This window comes from Lissotriton helveticus, chromosome 5_1 (assembly GCF_964261635.1).
Source record: "Lissotriton helveticus chromosome 5_1, aLisHel1.1, whole genome shotgun sequence".
In the NCBI taxonomy this organism is placed as follows: domain Eukaryota; kingdom Metazoa; phylum Chordata; class Amphibia; order Caudata; family Salamandridae; genus Lissotriton; species Lissotriton helveticus.
In genome coordinates this window covers 581,577,019-581,596,701 of record NC_136065.1, presented here as the reverse complement: position 1 = coordinate 581,596,701, position 19,683 = coordinate 581,577,019, and the positions used below count along the sequence as shown (strand labels likewise).

General features: G+C 41.4%; 1 protein-coding gene across 1 annotated transcript in view; it reads right to left on the bottom strand.

The window, feature by feature from the left end:
- The window catches only part of SLC16A12 (solute carrier family 16 member 12), a 1,078,196-nt gene that overhangs the window by 76,261 nt on the left and 982,252 nt on the right, over positions 1–19,683 (bottom strand). The window contains exon 12 of the mRNA XM_078642924.1: positions 13,192–13,451. Coding sequence (XP_078499050.1) covers positions 13,192–13,451 — 260 coding nt within the window. The remainder of the gene's footprint in view (positions 1–13,191; positions 13,452–19,683) is intronic.

Genomic DNA, 19,683 nt, shown 5'->3' with positions numbered 1-19,683 from the left:
GTTCTTCTCCTCCTTTCTTCCAAAACTCCTAGATATGCCATCTACTACCTCTCTCAGCATCCACAGTTCTCACAGGCTCGGTTCTCGTTTATCTCTTTCAACATCTCCAGTTAAACCACGAGGCGTCATCATTCTCTTTTTGAAGTTTACGTATCTACTCTCAGTCCTCTCTGCAGATAGATCTAAGCTTCAAATTTCCTGGTTGGGTCAGAAGGTGTTTTTGTCTCAAGATGTCTCTAATGTTGATGCATCTAGAAGAAAAAAGTTCCTAAATCTTTGTGCTCCTCTTCGAACTCATGGTGTAGATATGGTTTATTTCACCCATGTATTTTCAAAGTGACATACCAAAACTAAACATGGACTTTTCAAGATCCTGCAGAACTTAAAAACTTTATCCATATCCATACTACCAATGGCATGGATGCTACTAATTCTCCTAGTGGTTGACCATTTAACCTTTTTCTTTTTTCCTTACAGGGTTCCTGTTGATATCTCCTCATTTTTTCTTTTTGTCTGCTATAAAGTAGTTTTGCCTTTTGATGTTTGAATTTGAATTTGAATTGAAAAGCATTTATAGAGCGCTCGTATACTAGGCAGTTTCTTGGCGCTTAAAAAGCAACAGTGGCAAGAACAAGCAGACAGAAAACGGTAGGCTAACAGTTAAACGCTTGCTGGAACAAAAGGGTTTTTAAGGCCCTACGGTATTCCATATAGGAGGGCAGAAGTCTTTTTGAGGGTGGGAGGGCGTTCCAGAAGGTGGGGGCCAGAACTGAGAATTTCTGACCACCAGCTCTTTTCTTCTTGAAGCGTGGTACTGCCAGTAAGCCCAGGGAAGAGGAGCGAAGAGCTCTTGGCGGGCAGTAATTTGTGACAGCAGAATTGATAAATGCCGGAGCAGTGCCCGCTCGGGCTTGAAAAGTAAGGCATCCTAATTTAAACAGTGCCCGCTGTTTAATAGGAAGCCAGTGAAGGGCTTTCAAGAGGGGGGTAGAGTGGTGTGACTTAGCCAGGCCATAAACCAGGCGGGCTGCCTGGTTCTGGACCAGCTGAAGGCGGTGAAGGGCATATGCGGGAGCACCATTATAAACGATGTTCCCGTAGTCAATTTTTGACAGAACCATGGCCATTATAATCAATTTAAGGGCGGGAACAGAAAAAAATCGGGATATTTTCCTGATGGTCCGTAAAGAAAAAAGCAAGAAGAAACAACTGAACTAATATGTGAATGAAGTGTGAGTTGGTGATTAAGAGTGATACCCAGCTTTTTAACTGATAGGGAGGGAGTGGGGGGGGCACCCAAGGATGGTGGCCAAAAAAGAGGTGACCAAGGATTACCGATGCCGCCCGTCAGGACCAGCTCCGTTTTGTCCGGATTTAGCTTAAGATGGTTCATATTCATCCATTCACGGATGAATAGCATCATGGACTGGAAGCCGGTTTGACCTGGCGAAGCCGGGGACAAATCAAAGATAAGTTGGAGGTCGTCGGCATAATTATACACCGCGACCTCCATGTGCTGCAAAGCAAAAATAAGAGGGAAAATATATAAGTTAAAAAGTAAAGGGGAAAGGGAAGAGCCCTGGGGAACCCCACAGGTTATTTTACGAGGAGGAGCAGCGAATTCTGCCAGGTGGACAGCCTGAGAGCGATCGGACAGGAAGGACTCCAGCCAGGCCAGGGGGGAGCCCTCGATGCCCGCCGACTTGACACGGCGCAGAAGGATGGAATGGTCCACCGTGTCAAAGGCGGCGGACAGATCTAATAAAACGAGGGCCTGAGGAGCGCTGGAGTCCAATCCCTCCCTGAGTCGGTCCAGGACTGAAATGACCACCTTCTCTGTAGAATGACGAAGGCGGAAGCCTGCTTGGCAGGGGGCAAGATACTCGCTGCCCTCGATGAAGGAGCTTAAGACCTGAGTAATATGGGACTCAGCAATCTTCCCTAAAAAAGGAAGGAGGGAGATTGGTCGATAGTTGACCGGGGCGCCGGGGTCTACCCCGGGTTTTTTTAAAATGGGGATGACCGTAGCAGCCTTAAAGGAAGGGGGGACAGTACCCTGTTCAAATGAATTGTTTAACAGGGTAAGGGCAGGGGAAGGACAGTCTAGGAAAATCTGACTTAATATGCGTGCGGGGCAGGTGTCAGCGGGGGAGCCAGATTTCACCCGTCTGAGAAGAGGGGGAAGTGAGTCCAGAGTCAGAGGGGGGATAAGGGCTAAAGACTGGCTGTTGGTGGGAATGGGACATTCACATAAGGAGGGTGAGGGAGGGGGGATGTTAGCCTTGATGGTAGCCACCTTTTCTATAAAAAACTCATTAAGAGAGTTACACAAGATCTGTGAAGGGGGAATTTTTGACTGGGTCCTGTCAGAGGCGGCCAACTCGTGGACCATCGCGAAGATCTCTCGTGGCTGGTTCTCAGCCGCCATAATGCGTCCAGAGAAGTAGTCTTTTTTTGCGGCTAAAATATCTCGCTTATACTCAGAGAGGACTGTGACGTAAAGCTGTCTAACTGAAGGACAGTAAGCACGGCGCCATGCGCGTTCGGCTTGTCGCACTATACGTTTCTTAGCTTTTAGGGCTGGGCTAAACCACTTATTGGCATTGTGGACGCGGTTAATAGTTACCCGCTTAAGTGGGGCTATGTGGTCGCAGGTTTTGACAAGCCAATTGTCCAATGTGGTGACCTGGGAATGTAAAGCCAGACCCTCGAGGGCCGGGAGGGAGGAGCGGAGTGAGCTACACAAGGTGGGAATGTCAACTCGACTCCAATTCCGGGTCCAAATGTTTTTGGGATGACGTGGAGGGGCTGGGGTATTAAGGGCCAGTGAAAAGGACAGGAGATGGTGGTCCGACCAGGCACATGGCAGTACCGAGGGCGCCGAGATGGGGATGTTAAGGGTCCATATCTGGTCAAGTATATGCCCCTGCCTATGTGTAGGAGTGTGAACATGTTGAAAAAAGTTCAGGCTGAGGAGTAGTGCAGTAAAATCTTTGGATATTGCATCCTCAGCAGAGTCGCCGGGCCAGAAGTTAAAGTCTCCAAGGACTAGCACTGAGGCGTTGTTGATAGACAAAGTGCCTAGGAGTTCCTGAAATGTAGTGATAAAGCCAGGGGAAGATTGGGGAGGACGATAGACCAAAACACAGGTAAGAGGGGTTTTAAAGGAAACAGAACGTACCACTAAGCAATCTGACGTTGGCAGGATGGAAGAAGCCAGCGTCTGAAATTGTAGCCCCTCACGCGCTATTAGAGCAACTCCACCCCCCATTTTCCCGTTTGGACGGTCAGCTCGGAGGGCAGAATACGAGGGGGGAAGGGCCGCCAGGACATCAGGAAGGGAGTCCTGGCGGTACCAGGTTTCCGTTAGGAAGAGCAGGTCTGGGCTCTCAGTGTCCAGCAGATGGAAGAGGTCAGTTTGGTGCCGCACTGCGGATCTGGTATTGAGCAAAAAAGCAGAAGTGGCAGGAATAGGGATGGGGGCACGTAGACTAGGAATGGGCGGTGAAGTGATAAGAGGAACAGGTCTGGGACAGTGCTGGAAGGGGCTAGAACGGGCAATACCATGTGCTATGATACAAGTCAGAGTGGCAGGATCAAGTGGATAACCGGTATGTAAGGAATGTAGTACTTGGGAAGAATAAGTGAGCAGATGGGCATGGTGGTATGGCCCTAGTCCGGGCCTGGCGCGGACGGGCGCAGACGGGCAGGACTTTGGCACGACTTCGGCGCGAAGTCGGCGCTCCCGCTGCGCTCGTCCGCTGCGCTTCCGCCATTGCGTCATTAAGTACCAGGAAAGAGAAAAACACTAGCCCGCTGACCTGCCAATCGGCCAGCAGGGCGGAAGTAAGAATGTGGGGGCGGAGAAGGGATTTCGTGCTCACGTGGCCACCGCCGCTGCAAACGGCACAAGCCGTGGCGGATCGGTGCCTGGAGCCTAGGTACAGTAATGTAAAAGAGAAGCGTTGCGCCGAGGAGCGGCGATCAGAGGCAGGTAAATATTAAATTGTTAGCAAGTCAACAATTTAAACAGGCAATACATAAGGCAGAAAGTAAAATCAAAACACAGCGCGATATTTTTAAAATGTTTAAAATTGGGAGCCAGAGAAGCGCATAGCCTCAGCAACCTCTCTTACCAGCTGTTAGCCCCGAGTGCCGGCTACGCTGGGTTTTTAAATAGTTGCTATTCCAAACACTAGCCCGCTGACCTGCCAATCGGCCAGCAGGGCGGAAGTAAGAATGTGGGGGCGGAGAAGGGATTTCGTGCTCACGTGGCCACCGCCGCTGCAAACGGCACAAGCCGTGGCGGATCGGTGCCTGGAGCCTAGGTACAGTAATGTAAAAGAGAAGCGTTGCGCCGAGGAGCAGCGATCAGAGGCAGGTAAATATTAAATTGTTAGCAAGTCAACAATTTATTTCTTCTATAGATTTAGCAATGTTCTCTTTATTGTTTACTTCTTTTTGTAATTGCTCATTTAAAGCAGCATAAGTTCCTCATGTTTATCATATTTCTTGTTGCATGTTAGCTGGTTGTATATTTCCTTATGTATTATCCTAATGTTAATCATCTCTTTTGTTTATTCATACAGATCTGTTTATGTTCCTTCAACCCATATGGCTCCCTTCCTATTTCCTTCTCGTCCTGATGCGGTCCGGAATCCCAGTTTCGGGTGGTTCGTCTTGTTGTGTGTCGTCACTGTCCCATTGTCCTTTCTTTGTTACCCTCAGGTATGTTATTCTGAGTCATCCTTTTTGGATATGTACTGTCTCTTCTTGTATTTCTCCTCTCTTTCCCTCTCCCTCTTTTCCTTCTTTCTCCCTTTTTTCTAATGGACCTATTCTTCTTTCTTCTTCTCATATCTGATTCTTCCTTTTCTACGTATAAAGTTTTAATCTCTTTTTCCTCATGCTTCTTCATCTCCTTCTCTCTGCTCCTCCTTCTCCATCGTCTGATTTTTCTTTTATTCCTTGGCATTCTCTTTTATCTCTTTATCACTGTAGCTTTTGTTTCCTTTAAATATTTATTGTTTTTACATTCAGTTATCTCCTGGAATGTAAAGGGTTTTATCAATCCTATTAAAAGACAGAGAATCCTTTTTCCACCTTGCTTCCTATAACCCTGACATAGTTCTTTTACAGGAGACCCATCTTACAGAAGCTAAATCACTTAAGTTAAAAGAAGCTGGGTGGGTACGGTTTTATTCTCATCATCTACTAATAAAAAAAGTGGTGTTGTCATTCTATGTCATAAGAAATTGAAATGTAAAGTCATATCGCAGGAAAATGACACAGAAGGTAGATGGATATTAGCCAAGTTGTCAATTAATTATGTGCCTTTAACTGTCTTTAATATTTATGGTCCTACACAACCTGATTGTTCTTTTTGGCCGTTGATTACGCAAAAATGTATTTAAATTCGAGATGATTTGTTTATTCTAGGTGGTGATTGCAACCAGATTCTAGACCCGTTTCTTGATCGCAAGTCTACAGTCCTTTTTATTCCCCATAAGACCCACAAGCAATTCCTTGACATTATCTCTCAAGCACATCTCATTGACTCTTGGAGATGTTCTCACCCTGATACTCTTGACTATTCCTTTTTTTCTCCTCCTCATGCATCTCTTTCTCGTCTAGACTATATCTTTCTCTCTCAATCTTTGTGTAAAAATCTACTGTCTTCTTCTATCGAACCCATAGTTATCTCGGACCACGCCCCCATTGTAACGGACCTTGATTTACTCCCTCCACATCCAAAATCTTCCAGATGGCGTTTTAATAACTCCCATTTTATTGTCCCTCTCCTCTCCTCCTGCTTTTGCTCCAATGCTTATGAATTATTTGTGCTTAATTGCGACTCCAGCACCTCCCTCCACATTATTTGGGACTCTTTTAAAGCAACGGCAAGAGGTTTCATTATAGATTTTGTCTCTAAGAAAAATAAACGTTTTCTTCAGAAACGGAAAACTACATTAGCTCATATTAAGCTTTTGGAGCATAAATTTTACATATCCTCAAATAAATCCTTCTCTACGAACAAAGCTTGAGTTTAATAAAGCTACTCCTGACAATGCACCATCAATACTCCTTCGTAGTGGTGCTCGTTCTTATGGTGGTCGCAATAAAACAGGGAAACATCTAGCTATATACCTCAAACCACGTAAGGAGCGCACTCTTATAGATTCTATTTACTCTTCTGATAACTCCCTTCTACATAAAGATCAGGAAATACTTGATAAATGTAAACTTTTTTATAAAAACCTTTACACACCAGAATCTCCCCCACTCCTTCTCTCAATCAGACTTATCTTGATAAACTCCCTACTTCCTCTACTTCTCATCTTAATATTCCTGATCTTGAAAATGACCTTTTTCTTAATGAATTTTCCAAAGCTTTATATACCCTCACTAAAGGAAAATCGCCTGGACCAGATGGATTTTCTGTTGAATTTGACATCTATTTTTCTGATTTGTTACTCCCTGAACTTTTAACACTTTTCCATTCAATTTATTCATCTGGTAAGACAGAAGGTACTTTTCAGGAGGCCACTATTTGCCTCATTCCTAAAGAGGGCCGTGATCCGCTATTTTGTAAAAATTATCGTCCGATCACGCTAGTTAATGTTGATTATAAATTATTTGCCAAATTGCTTGCTTTACTTTTAGACCCTCTTATGCCTCATCTTATTGGTAAAGAGCAAAGTGGTTTTGTTAAGGGCAGGCTTACCTCCGATAATTCTCGTCTTTTTCTCAATGTTTTAAATAAAGTTCCCTCCCTTTCTATTCCTCTGGCTGATATCTCTGTTGATGCAGAGAAAAATGTTGATTGGTCTTTTTGTTTGCATCGTTACGCTGGCATGGTTTTGGTCCTAAATTCATATCCCTTACCTCCTTACTATATTCTGCTCCCAAAGCTTCGGCCCTAGTTAATGGTCGCATCTCATCTTCTTTTCCTCTCCAACGTGGTGTTCGTCAAGGCTGTCCTTTATCCCCACTTCTTTTTGTTCTAGCCCTTAAACCTTTTTTTACTTCTAGCCGTAACAATGACTCCATCTCCGGTTTTCCTTATGGTGAATACCAGTTGAAACTCTCTGCGTATACAGACTATATTCTTTTATTCATTTCTGCTCCTGAAACATCTATTCCTCCTTTATTACTTGCATTTAAATTTTTTTCGCAGGTTTCCGGGTACAAAATTAATTCAGACAAGACTGAAATTCTCCATCTTACAAAATTCTTTCTTCCCCTCCACTGGGTTTGCTTGGAACAGTTAAACAATTAAATACATAGGTATATGGTTTAACAATTCCATTGCATCTTCATATAAACTAAATATGTCTGCAGTGCTATCTTGAATTGAGAAGTCATTCTCCGCTTGTAATCCTCTGTTTCTTTTTTGGTGGGAGCGGTTGGATTCGATTAAGATGATGATTGCCCCAATTTGAATTTATATTTTCTCCATGCTCCCCGTCCACGATCCCGCTATCTACTTTAAACGTATTGATTCGTGCCTTTCTAGATTTCTCTGGAAAAATAAAAAAATCGAGAATTGCCTTATCATCTTTTTGAAAACCAAAATCTAATGGTGGAGTGAAGTTCCCGGATTTCTGTCTTTATCATAAATCCTTCTCACTGCACCAGGCCTCAAGATGGCTTACATCAGACCCTTCTCCCTTTACTCCCCTTTGGTTCTCCATTGAACAAATCTTATTATTACCCTTTTCCTTCAACGGAGTCATACTTCCCACCCCTTATTTTGACACACTTGTTCCCTCTTGAAACCTTTGGTCCACCCCACTACTATTTCCCGTGAATCTTTCTTAGATGCCTCTATTTGGCATAATTTGCTTATTCTCCTCAACAACAGACCCATTTTTTGGAACGCGTGGAGTTTAAAAGGTATTTCATGGGTTAACCTGCTTTTTGATGGAGTTTCACCTTGCTCCTTTCCCCAGTTTCAGTCTTTATTTCATTGCCATTGATCCTTTTTGCAGAAATTTACCAATCTTATGGCGATTATTCTTGACATTTATTATTCCCTTCCTCCTTCATCTTCATCTGTTATCCAAAATCCTCTCCTCAAAATACTTCTTACCCTAGATCTATAAATTCTTCTCAGCCCCATTCCAGATCGCGTTAAATCTAAACTAGAACTTACTTGGGAATTGGATTTGGGATGCAATTGGTCTGTCATTTGTTGGGATAAACTTTTGTCCAGATCCTGAAAAATGTCTTGTTCTGCTTCTCTTACCCAATCTTTGTTCTTTCTTTATCACAGACTTTATCTTTCCCCTGCTTCTTTATCTCGTTTTTCTGTCTCTTCTGATTCTAACTGTTGGACTTGTGGCACTTCTAATGCTGACCTCCTTCATCTCTTCTTTCTCTGTCCTAGAGTTTCCGAATTCTGGGAGAACGTTTGGTCATACATCTCTCATCTGTTTACAATCTCCATTCCTTATTCTATACCTCTCCTCTTCGCTGGTAGTCTCTCTGACTCTTTAGACCTTTCTCCACATTGCCATGGCCTTTTTGGCCTAATGCTTGCTCTAGCCTTTCAACACATCTCCTTTAACTGGAAAACTCTCACAAATCTTTCCATACAACATTTGTGAAATACACTCTGTCATTTTCATAGACGTGATGTTACCTTTGCCTCCTCTTGCAACCCAACCATTAATAGAGATCTCTTCTGGTTGCCCTTACCACCTATTTGGACCGAAGGGTTTTAAAAAATACTTCGCATATCATCTCTGAAAATTCTAAACCCCCTTGAAGGATATCAACTCTGTCCTTCATTTCTTTCTTGATCCGGTTAATATATTATATGTACATACTTACTAGACAATTTATATTGATTCATTTACAGTATTTTTCTAGTATGGCTTTCTCTGTTTTATTTCTTTATTTCTTTATATTATAGTGTTAATATTCCCTCTCATCCCCTTCTCACCCCTCTTCTGCTCCCTTTCCCTCTCCTTCCTGCTCTTCGTATATAAAATTTCACAAATTGCTTTTACTCTTTTCTTCCAGGTATCAGCCAGGTCCTTTGTTATATTGCTGTATTTGATTTTTTCAGTATTTTGCTGGTATCTTTATGAATTAACGAATTGATAAATAAAGCTTTTCAAACACCCAAAAAATTTAAAACATTGTTCTTGGAGGATAAAATTGTGGGGTTAGAATAAACGAAAATATTGAGAGGTTTGTAAGATTTTGAATGAAGTCTTTTGTCTTAAAATATGCTGCACCCTCACACACTCATGGGTGGCATGCTTCATTACTAGACCCGCACCTCTGTCATGCAAAGTGTGGCTAGGCATGAGTGTGCTCATCTCATGAGAGAGGAACAGATATATCAACAAGCATAAACATTTTCATCTTGAGGACAGCGGGGAAAGAAGAAGCCATGTACATTTTACAAGCTCAATATGCCAAACCACCCCCCTCTCACCTCAATCTATTGATAATGCTTTGGTGCTGTACCTTGCAAACCGAAATCTACACAAAACATACTAATTACAATTCTCTGCTGATAGTTAGCATCCCTGTTCACTCACAGAGAGTTGAATACTTTGGCAGTTTGGCCAGTTCTTACAATTAAGATGGAAATGTTCTTCTTTGACTCGGTACTAATATGGAATTCTCTGGAATCTCTCCTGGAAATATATCCAAAAATAACCTGTCCAAATCTATATATATAAAAACGAGAGTATGTCTGTCTGTTTGTCCTTTGCGCATTACTACACCATTCATCCGATCGCCATGAAACTTATAGTTTTTAACTATCGGCCCCCCAGGGCCCTCATAATCTTTCGAATACTATTGTACACACCAGACGGAAAAACATAAAATCGTGTATCCACAAGCACTCGAATAAATATATAGAATTAAGACACCATTCATCCGATCGCCAGGAAACTTTGGGAAGTTGTTGAGTACACTCCCGCAAAGGTTTCTGGCATAATTGTTTTTTTAAATATCGGCCCCCCAGGGCCCTCATAATCTTTCGAATACTGATGTACGCACCAGACGGAAAAACAAAAAATCGTGTATCCACAAGCACTCCAATAAATAAATAGAATTAAAACGACACTTTGAAATGTTTTCCATATTAAAATGAATATGTTTCAATAAAAATGACACAATGTAAATTGAATGTTATCATAATAAGTTTCCTTGAATTTCCTTTCTTCAGAGACCGCAGCAACGCGCGACGGGTAAGCTAGTACATTCTAAAACATGGCATACAATCCATAAAGAAAAATTGCCATATACTCAATTTTGACAACAGGAACTAAAATAAACCATTATTTGCACTACAAGGTAGCCAAAACCTAAAAGACCTACTCACAGTAGCGAACCCTACACAGTTGACTTTAAGGGGTCTACAATTGTCACATTCCATTGCCCAAGTGGTTACTGTTGTGTGTGTCCCTTGATGAGTCACAACAATAAGTTGGACTTAGGCCTTAATGCACCTTATATTTTACTACATCTCATTATTATAGCAGTTATAATGTAATTTACTTCATCTCATGTTCATCTCATGTTCATAAACATTATGATACGTGTGCATGACTAACCACTAAGTCCAATTTTAGATTGGTAAAGCAATATTAGATGCAAAATATCCTCCTTCAAACTAATAGCTCTTTAGCAGGAAGTGGGCCACATAGAAGATCAATTAATTAGGAGCATAATACAAAATCGGCACCCCAACATCCTGCAAAGTCAGGCTACCCAGCAGCTATTATGACAAGAACAGAGTTTTTTTAGAGTTTTCACTTTGTTGATGTATTTCAGAAGCTTGAATGATGACATTCTCTCGCAATCATTTTGATACAGCCTTGTTGCTAATGTCATAACTACGATGCATTTAATCGAGAATGATTAGATTTTGACATATCATTTCCACTGATTATTTTAATACAAATTACGCATCCATGCGATTTAAATCAGCCTTAGCAAAATGCATGATGAGACTCAGCAGATTTTGCAAGTTTGCATAAGGGTTTTTAATATCCATGTAATCCCTTTGATGGCAATCCCTACACAAAAAACTAGACTTAGCCGTCTTCCTTCACATTAACAATTACATGCAGTCCAGGTGGCTTATGGAAGCTCTTCTTTGGTCACAAAATGGCTACAGACTCTTTCTTCATTAAATTAAACACATGTGGTCCAGTTATCGTACAATAGCTTCCACTCATCATGCTAAGCCAGTGACACCTCTTACCATTGCGCTTTTGCGATTTTAAATAGACTTCCCACTTTTTTGTGGTCCAATGCCTGTCAGTGAGTGACCTGGTAGGCAAAACCATGACCATGACCATGACCTGACGTAGGTGAGTGCTTTTTAGGTCAAAGCCTACATCTGGTTGTGAAAATACTTCTTGTGGGCATTCTGAAAGGTTCTCTTGGAATGCATTCAATCCATTGCTTACCACTGGCTTTGTGATATGTCACTAACATTTTCTGGCTTTCTGTTTTGCTGGCTTTATTTGTTTTAGGCTGCCCAGCATGTCTTTGTCACTCTTGAGGAGCATAGCTTGTTTACTGTAGTCTTCCCCCAGTGTTCGCTTTCTGTAAACAGGCCCACAAATCTTGTTCGTATCTTGTCAAATTTGCTGTGCCTTCAAAGACAGAGGTCAAATGTGAGGCTTTGGCTTCCGAGGGAACTTGGTGTTTACTTTTCTATCTCTGGCTTAAAGTGAAAGGATTTGTAAGAAATTGGGTTACTGTTTTAGGGAGGTGAATCCCTACTCAAGCACAATCCACAGTCCTTGTCAGGGTGAATTCATAAGCAGACCTAGAATTAACCAGTGCTCAACCCTTGGTTAGCTTGGCACAGAGCAACCAGGCTTAGCTCAGAGGCAATGTGTAAAGTATTTGTGCAAAAGCACCACAATAGGATCCCTCACCAGTTTCGAAACATAGAGAAATTTTTAATAATTAAAACAAGACCAAAACAAAAAAAATCCAATCAGTAGAACAGGAGATAAGCAAGTTCAAAGATTTCAGTGAAAATAGCGTAAAAAAGACAAGGCACCAACTGTGGATATCTAGTTACGCCGGACTGGGACAAAGTCACAAGTTCAGGCTGGCTGCAATGGCGGGCCTGAGACATGTTTAAAGGGCTACTTACGTGGGTGGCACAATAAGTGGTACAGGCCCACTGGTAGCATTTCATTTACAGGCCCTGGGTACATGGGTATCATTTTACTAAGGCTTTATAAGTAAATTAAATATACTAATTGGAGACAAGCCAATGTTACTATTTTTTAAAGAGTGAACACATGCATGTTGGCACTGGTAAGGTGCACAGAGTCCCACTGCCAGCAAAAACAAGATCAGCAAAAATGGAGGAGGAAGGCAAAAAGTTTGGAGAAAGACCACCCTAAGGCTGACAGGCCTAACAGAATCTATCACACAATCTTGCAGGATATTGGGGAAGAAAAGTTTTTGTTTCTAGCACACAAAAAAATGGCAGAATGGTTGCTCCCAGGAATTATTTTCTGTCTTTATAAGACTATTTGGCCCACAAAACATATGTTTTGATATCCAAATGAAGCATATAGGTCACCTGGGTTCCTGAAATATTACATCATCACAGCAACACATCTGCCATTTTTAAAAATGTCGTCCCCAAAAGTGTACCCTTATTAGCAATGTCTCCGAAACCTAAATGACTTCTCTCATGATACAAAAACACACAAAAAAATGAAAATCTCTGCACCAAAATTTTGTCACGGAGGTATATCAAGGGGCCAGACCAACATCTAATCTTATGGACAGTAACCAACTGACTCTTATAGATGCTAAAAGGAAGGCCCACATACCCTCACACCATCCATTGCACCACTAAAGAGAGGACAAGACTCTGCAGACTATTTAGAAGAGCATGCGCCAGGATGTATTAGACACATTTTCAGAATGAACCTACAAACATGTTGTTACAATAATTATAAGAAGGAAAATATAGAAGCACTATTCTTAACTCCACTCCTACTTACCTTGCTGATATGTTGCTTATAAATTCTATGTACTCAGTTGATATAAAAAAAATCTTGATATTTTGATAGAACACCATTCTGACTGTTTGTTAAGCTTGATTTGTTGGAAGCAATTAATCAAATGTTTTGAAGAATACAAATAACCAATGTACAGACTTGTTAAAATATGAAGCAAACTAACCTGCTATAGGCGGGCTCACCAAATAAGGTATTGCATGAAGAAAGAAGATCACACCAAGAGCTGATGATAAGTAAGTTGTTCCGACAACGTCAGCAGCCACAACAGGAATTAGTGCCACATAGGCCCCATCAAAGTAGCCAAAGGTCACTGAGAAAGGTACAAGCAGTGCAAAGCTTCGTAGAATTGGTAGAAAGAGGCATGACAGTCCATCGAGACCCACAGCAATGAGATAGCAAATAAGGCGATACTTCTTTAGAAACCTGTGAATGAAAAAATAAACTGGGTAGGCATTGTGGCTAATACTGACATTTCTATCTACTAGGGGGAAATGTAACTTAGGCACCAATGTGATACAGGCAAAGTAGAAATTTAAAATGTGATGGCATTAGAATGTATTTTCCATTCTGACACAGCGACATATAATTTCCTTTAAAACAAAATGTGAAACGATGACACTTCTGTAGTGTAGTTCCTATCTTCCCAATAGGCTCTGCGCATTGGAATAGTACCTACAGCAGTAAAGGCCTAGGCCAGACGTTAACTAGGTCTACTACTGTCGATACTAGACTTATTTTTTGGGTTTGCCAGCTAAGCTCAGAGTTCGCTAGAAACTTTCTCGAATGTTCAAGGAAGGATTAACTTCCCTGATTAGACAAGAAGGGATTTAGTTTCTGACAACCATAGAACATGACAACTTTGCTCTCCCCTAATCAAGAGTCAATCTCGAGAGTCGTGTGAGCACAAGGCAATTATTTTACTCAGTCAGTACGTGCATTCTTAGTCTCATCAGAATGTAGAGAAAAGGAAGAGACGGGCGTGTTCAATAAAAAGGTGTTATTTATTGATCAGTCTCTTTTCTCGTACAAGAGAAATGGATCGATATTATTGCAATACTTATAGTTAAGTAAAGTGCATACATTAAAAGCAATAGTATAAAATAATACTGTAAAAACATTGATATGGTTTCTGAGCCATATGATGTTTAAAATGATTAAAATATATTTACATACACATATACATTTGACTAAACGTACTCAACTGGTGTTTCTAAATACGCCTACCCCGTGTACCTGACCTAAGTCTAATGCGTGGGCGGGAATAGAAAGTTACAGTTTAAGTTAAGTTTGTTTTTGCCAAGTGAATAACTAAAGAATTCTCTGTGAGGGGTTATTCAGTTCTGTACCTGGAATTTAGGATGAATGAGGAATGGTATCTCTTTCTCTGCTCTCGATATTCCAGGCTGCCTGCGAGGGCTGCCCGAAAGCGCCGGTGCTGGGTCTCTCGGCTTGAGATAGCAGCGCGTCTCTCAGCGCGTCAGGAAGGCGGGGCTGCGCCAGCGGGGTCTGCTTCTGCTCTCGGCTTCGGCAAGTATGGCTGCTCCGTCTTGTCACCACGCGTGTGTTTGCATAGGGCAAGGTCGGCAATATTTATACCTTAAAGGTGCCGAGATTGACGTAAGGATGGACATAGGTACGTCAATAAAGATGTCATACGACTTGCTCGTTAGCACATTCTTTTGCAAAAGTTCTCTGTGAAATCAAAACAATGGCCGCACGGATTATCCAGGTTGTCATAGGTTTGATTTGTTATGAGAACGTCGTATGCCTTATCAGGGGCTGGAGGAATGTCGCTTGTCTAATTAGATCTCAAGCGTTATGACCTAATCAGATAACACGTTCCTGTGCCGTAGTGTGACTGCGTCAGATAACGGTATCTGCATCATGGGGGTTTACTTGCCTCATGGGCTGACTGTTAGTTAACTTGATAGTTAGTTTAACCAGAATAGGGTCAGGAATAGGGGGACTGATTCAGAACCTATAGAAATACCGACACCCACTCCACGCTAACTATGGTCATATCTACTAATCTATGCATAGTATAACATAGTACAACATACTATAGAGTATAGTGTATACCTTACCACCCCAAAATACATAAATGCATTTCGAAATTTTCAAATATACTGAAAAATTGCAGTCATATATATTGTATGCACTTAAGCTATGAATTAAATGCAAAAGTAAACACGCATTTTTATGCATTATTGCTTATTGGTATATGAGAAATACACATGAAATGGCTCTCAATATGGCTATACAGAAAGGAAGTTCGAGACCATTTCATCACATAATAAAATATTTGTGAACATCCCAGCGGGCAGCTAAAGTCTATAAAGTATCTAAAAATAGAAATTTTAGTTCTCTAGGAATAGTTTCTTACTTTAAGCAGAAGATCAGTGTCCCGGGAAAAATATAGGAAGAAAAATATTTTAGGGGCTTGCTGAAAAAATTGCTGTCCGTGAACTGGATTGTAATTGTTCATGTGACTTTATTTTTAAAAGTTGAAGGCCGAATTCAGGGAACGCCGTGTGCGAGTTTACTCAAAAGTCTCTATTTCTGTTCTGGAGAGAACATCATATCATTCAGGCTTTCGAAAAAACTGTCAACAGCTTCATGGGAAAGTTCCACTAAGTCGGAAATAGGGGTAACCATGCATTCGTGCGCATGATTGTCTCCATTGACATTCTGATTCGCATCACTGACAGAAGGTCGTACCTGTTCGATGCTGCTTTCATCTTGAACTTCACTACTCTTCAATCGTAGCGGTGAAGATTCCAGGAATGCCGTCATCAGGATTGGCAGCCTTTGAGGGCAGCACAAAGCGTGAACCTTGGTAGGAACCAACAGTGTATCTGCATCCACTGGCGCATCCGATTGTAGCGTCAGACAGGTGTCTAACACGCATTCTTCTCCGCATAGCAGACACCTTAGTACAGGTAAAACACACCTTTGCCACATTGGTCGAAATGATAGAAACCAAGTCATGTTCAGGTCTCTAAGCCGGGAGAGTCCCAGGATTTTTGATATCCGGTCCCGGTATCCAATGGCTAGGATCGTATCTTCCATTGTCGCGAGAGTTTGATCTGTGACATGGGTTGCCATAACGAAAAATAAGGACTAGGAATAGGATTCCTGCAATTAGTCCCAGGATCAGGGGAAGTCTGCCAAAAATCGAATGGACGAAATCTGGAAAAATACCCAGTATGGCTTTGAATGGTGTTAATGCCATCGAAAATACTGTCTTAAATACCTTTGAGACCCCAGTGGTATCAGAAATATTTAAGATTTCGCTCAGGATTTCCGCGAAATGTACGGGGGAATTAGTTGATAATAATGTATGTATCTCTGCAGTCGTCCTTGCGACTTGTAGATCATACGTTTCTTTTGATGACGTGAGCCTTGTAGGCGTCTGAAGAAGCACTGTTTTCATTCTGCTTAAAGTATCTATTCGAATAGAAGTAATTTTCAAATTGGGCCATGCCCTTGCCTCCCTGTCTGGAAAGGAGCTGGGGAATAAAGAACGTCCACAGCACTTGACCTTCGCCGTTGTAGTGACTAGATAAGGAGTCCCGGGCATAAGACTGCAACATCTGCGGTCTACAATAAGAATGTAACTCCCATTATAGAGTCTTTGAAAGAATGGTTCTATTTCAGTTGCAGGTGCGCCTTGCTGGTGACATGAAAGGTTGTATGAATTCCCTTCACAGGCTCCATGCAAACTAATTCCGTTACACAGAAGCGTGCCGCTTAGTGACATAGCACAATTGTTGCCACTAAGAAACACTTTCTGTCCTTTATTACTGACACATGCATGTGAATAGGGCAGGTTCCAAGTTGTTTTAAGGTACCCCTTTCCCAATTTCTCGTACATGCCAGCCTGTATATATTTTTGGCAGTATTGAAACCTGAAGGTTGAGATTGGAATATTTATGATTCCGTGGATTATCCATTCACTGACAGGTCGTTCTGACATTGTCATTGGTAATCTTTCTAGTTTTTCAATGCTCAAGATTGTATAATCAGCACCCTTTTGCGCCATACCGATTTGTCTATCAGTAAGGTTAAAGATTTGGAATAGTGACGTTGTGTTGATTAAACGCCAAGGCACATAGCCTGAACGCAGATTTTGTAACGTCCAGCCAAGCTGTACAATAGAACGCAATTGTGACTGACCATGTTGTAATAACAGTAAGTCTTGCGATAATATATCGATTGCTGAAGACACAATGCTGTCCAATGAAAAAATTCTGGAGGACAGAGTCATTAACCCATTGTCCACTACAGATAGTGAATTTTCCAAATTGATACGGTCAATTTCCCGTATTCTTTCTGCTGTTTCAATTTGAGTAACCTTCCAGGCCTCATTGTATGCTGCATATACAGAGGCTGCTATGAAACGCTTTTGACGCTGTTTGCGTGGTCCCAGTATGAAATCACGCAAGTCAGCACCATCAGTAAGTAAAGTTAGGTGTTGTTTAATTTTAGGCAGTGTGGAAGTCTGTAGCCATTGAAGGCATCATTTGCCCACACTGTAGGTTGTTATTATCCCTGGGTGATGTCTTTGGGGATATCTAGGGTCTGGCCTGGTCATTTTGAAACCCTGTGTTTTATTCAGGAATCTATCTTGACAGTTATTTGTATCTGTGGGCCAGATCAACCATTGTTTCCAATCAGGATGTGTTCTGTTTTGGTTAAGTATATGGTTTACGTCTATCTCTTCATCTGTATCAGAGCTATTGCTAAACATTGTTGGCTTTGGAATAGACGGGTTATTTAAATCTTTGATTTTGGCTAAGCCAAGACAGGTGGTTTGTTGAACAGTGTCATTTAAAAATATCATTTGTTCTGGGATCATGCAGGCTCTAAACAAAGCTTCTAAACCCTGTACTTGCCATTCTTTTGTACCCCAAACACTTTTCAAATCAACATTTTTGTCCCAATAATCAAATCCAAAAGTATTCATTTTTTCAAAGAACGAATCTGAATATATCAATTTTGTGTTGGTTATCATGGTTTTCATCCCTGTCTTGTTTGACAATTTAAAATAAAATGTTTCAGCATTACTTGTGTTAAAACCTGAAAAATATGAATATTTGGCATACACGGTTCTAGAGCTCCCTTTTGGAGGTGTAGCGCAATGTTCCCATTGATTATAATTTAAAACATTTCTAGGTTGTGCCGATTTATGCAAAAAATGGTTACCATAATGGTTATAGCAATACATACTATCATAATTTGTAGAACCTTGCAAATAATCATGTTTTGTAAATTTAGCAGACATTATTAAATCAGACATCATATTGTTAATGCTTTCGAAGTCCCAATCATCAGCAAATGAGTTTGGTTTTGCAAAGTCACTCAAAGAGATCTTGATTTGGTGTGGATATTTCAGGATCTCGACCGGACCATAAATTTCATAGTCAGTGTTGTCCCAGGCTACCCCACCAGGTATCGGATTGGCTGTGAAGTTGGCTGAAGAAAGTTCTGGAGAAAGTTCTCTTTTCTCGACGTGTGAAGATGTGTGTGGTTTGAGGACCAAGTTGATGTTCTGACTTGCTGTGTCCATTTTAGCATATTTTCCCTCAATGAAGCGTCCCAAAGTAAATACCATGATGAGCCAAAGTATGAGGATAAATGCACCAAAACCCACCCAAAATTCAATCCATGGAGAAATCAGATATGTTTCTTTCAGTTGTTTCAAAAGTTCCTTCGCTTTGTCTTTAAAGGATTTTGATGATGGCTGTGTCTTTGATTCACTGAAGCCGTCAGAGGAATCATCGAAGTTGATGAAGTAACCAGATGCAGTTCTGTCAATTGTTCCAATTGGTTCAGGATTTTTGTTTTTTGCATTTTCACTTGGTACTTCAGTATAGATTGGTGTGTCTCTGCTAAATGTCTTTATTTGGGTTTTCAGAGGTCTGAGTTCTATTGCATTGTTGCATAGTCCTTGTTGTTCTTCTGTAGGCGTTTCGAATGTGATGAGCCTCTTTGTTAGGACCTCTGTACTGGTAGCAAACCTTGGTGTTCTGCTACTTATTGGGAGTCCACTTGGCCTACTGTTTGTTATCGGCCACATGTTGTGGTTTTACCAGGTCGATGGATACAACTCGGTTCTCCTTTTTTCCAGCAAGTGGCGGTAGTACAACTGATCTTGTCCCGTTGACAGACAAGACAGGAACTGCTTTTCTGTAAGAAGGCCCAAATTCCTTCTTTACCTCGATCTTCTCCCTGACTAGATCCCCAACTTTTGGAATCCAGACAGGTCTTGCTGGGACAGGTGGTGATTCTTCAGTGGTCGTTGGCTGTTGTTTCAACTGTATGTTGCTCAGGTCTTTTCTTGTTTTGTTTAAGTCCTGTAAAATAGCCAAACGGTCTTTGACATCAAAGGTTTTTTCTATTACCACTGAAGTCTGACTATCAAGGTCAGAGATCAACATCCTAGTTCCGAATAATAATTCGTACGGACTGAATCCCTTCAGAGAATTTCTTGGCAAGTTATTTAGACTACGTTGGACACTTATTAGATGTTTGACCCACCCAGCTCCCGAACCTAATATCCTTTCCATTATAGATTGTTTTCTGCCTTGGTTTTTTCTTTACACCATCCCGTACCCTCAGGAAGGAAGTGAGAAGATTCCCGCTGGGCTGTGCT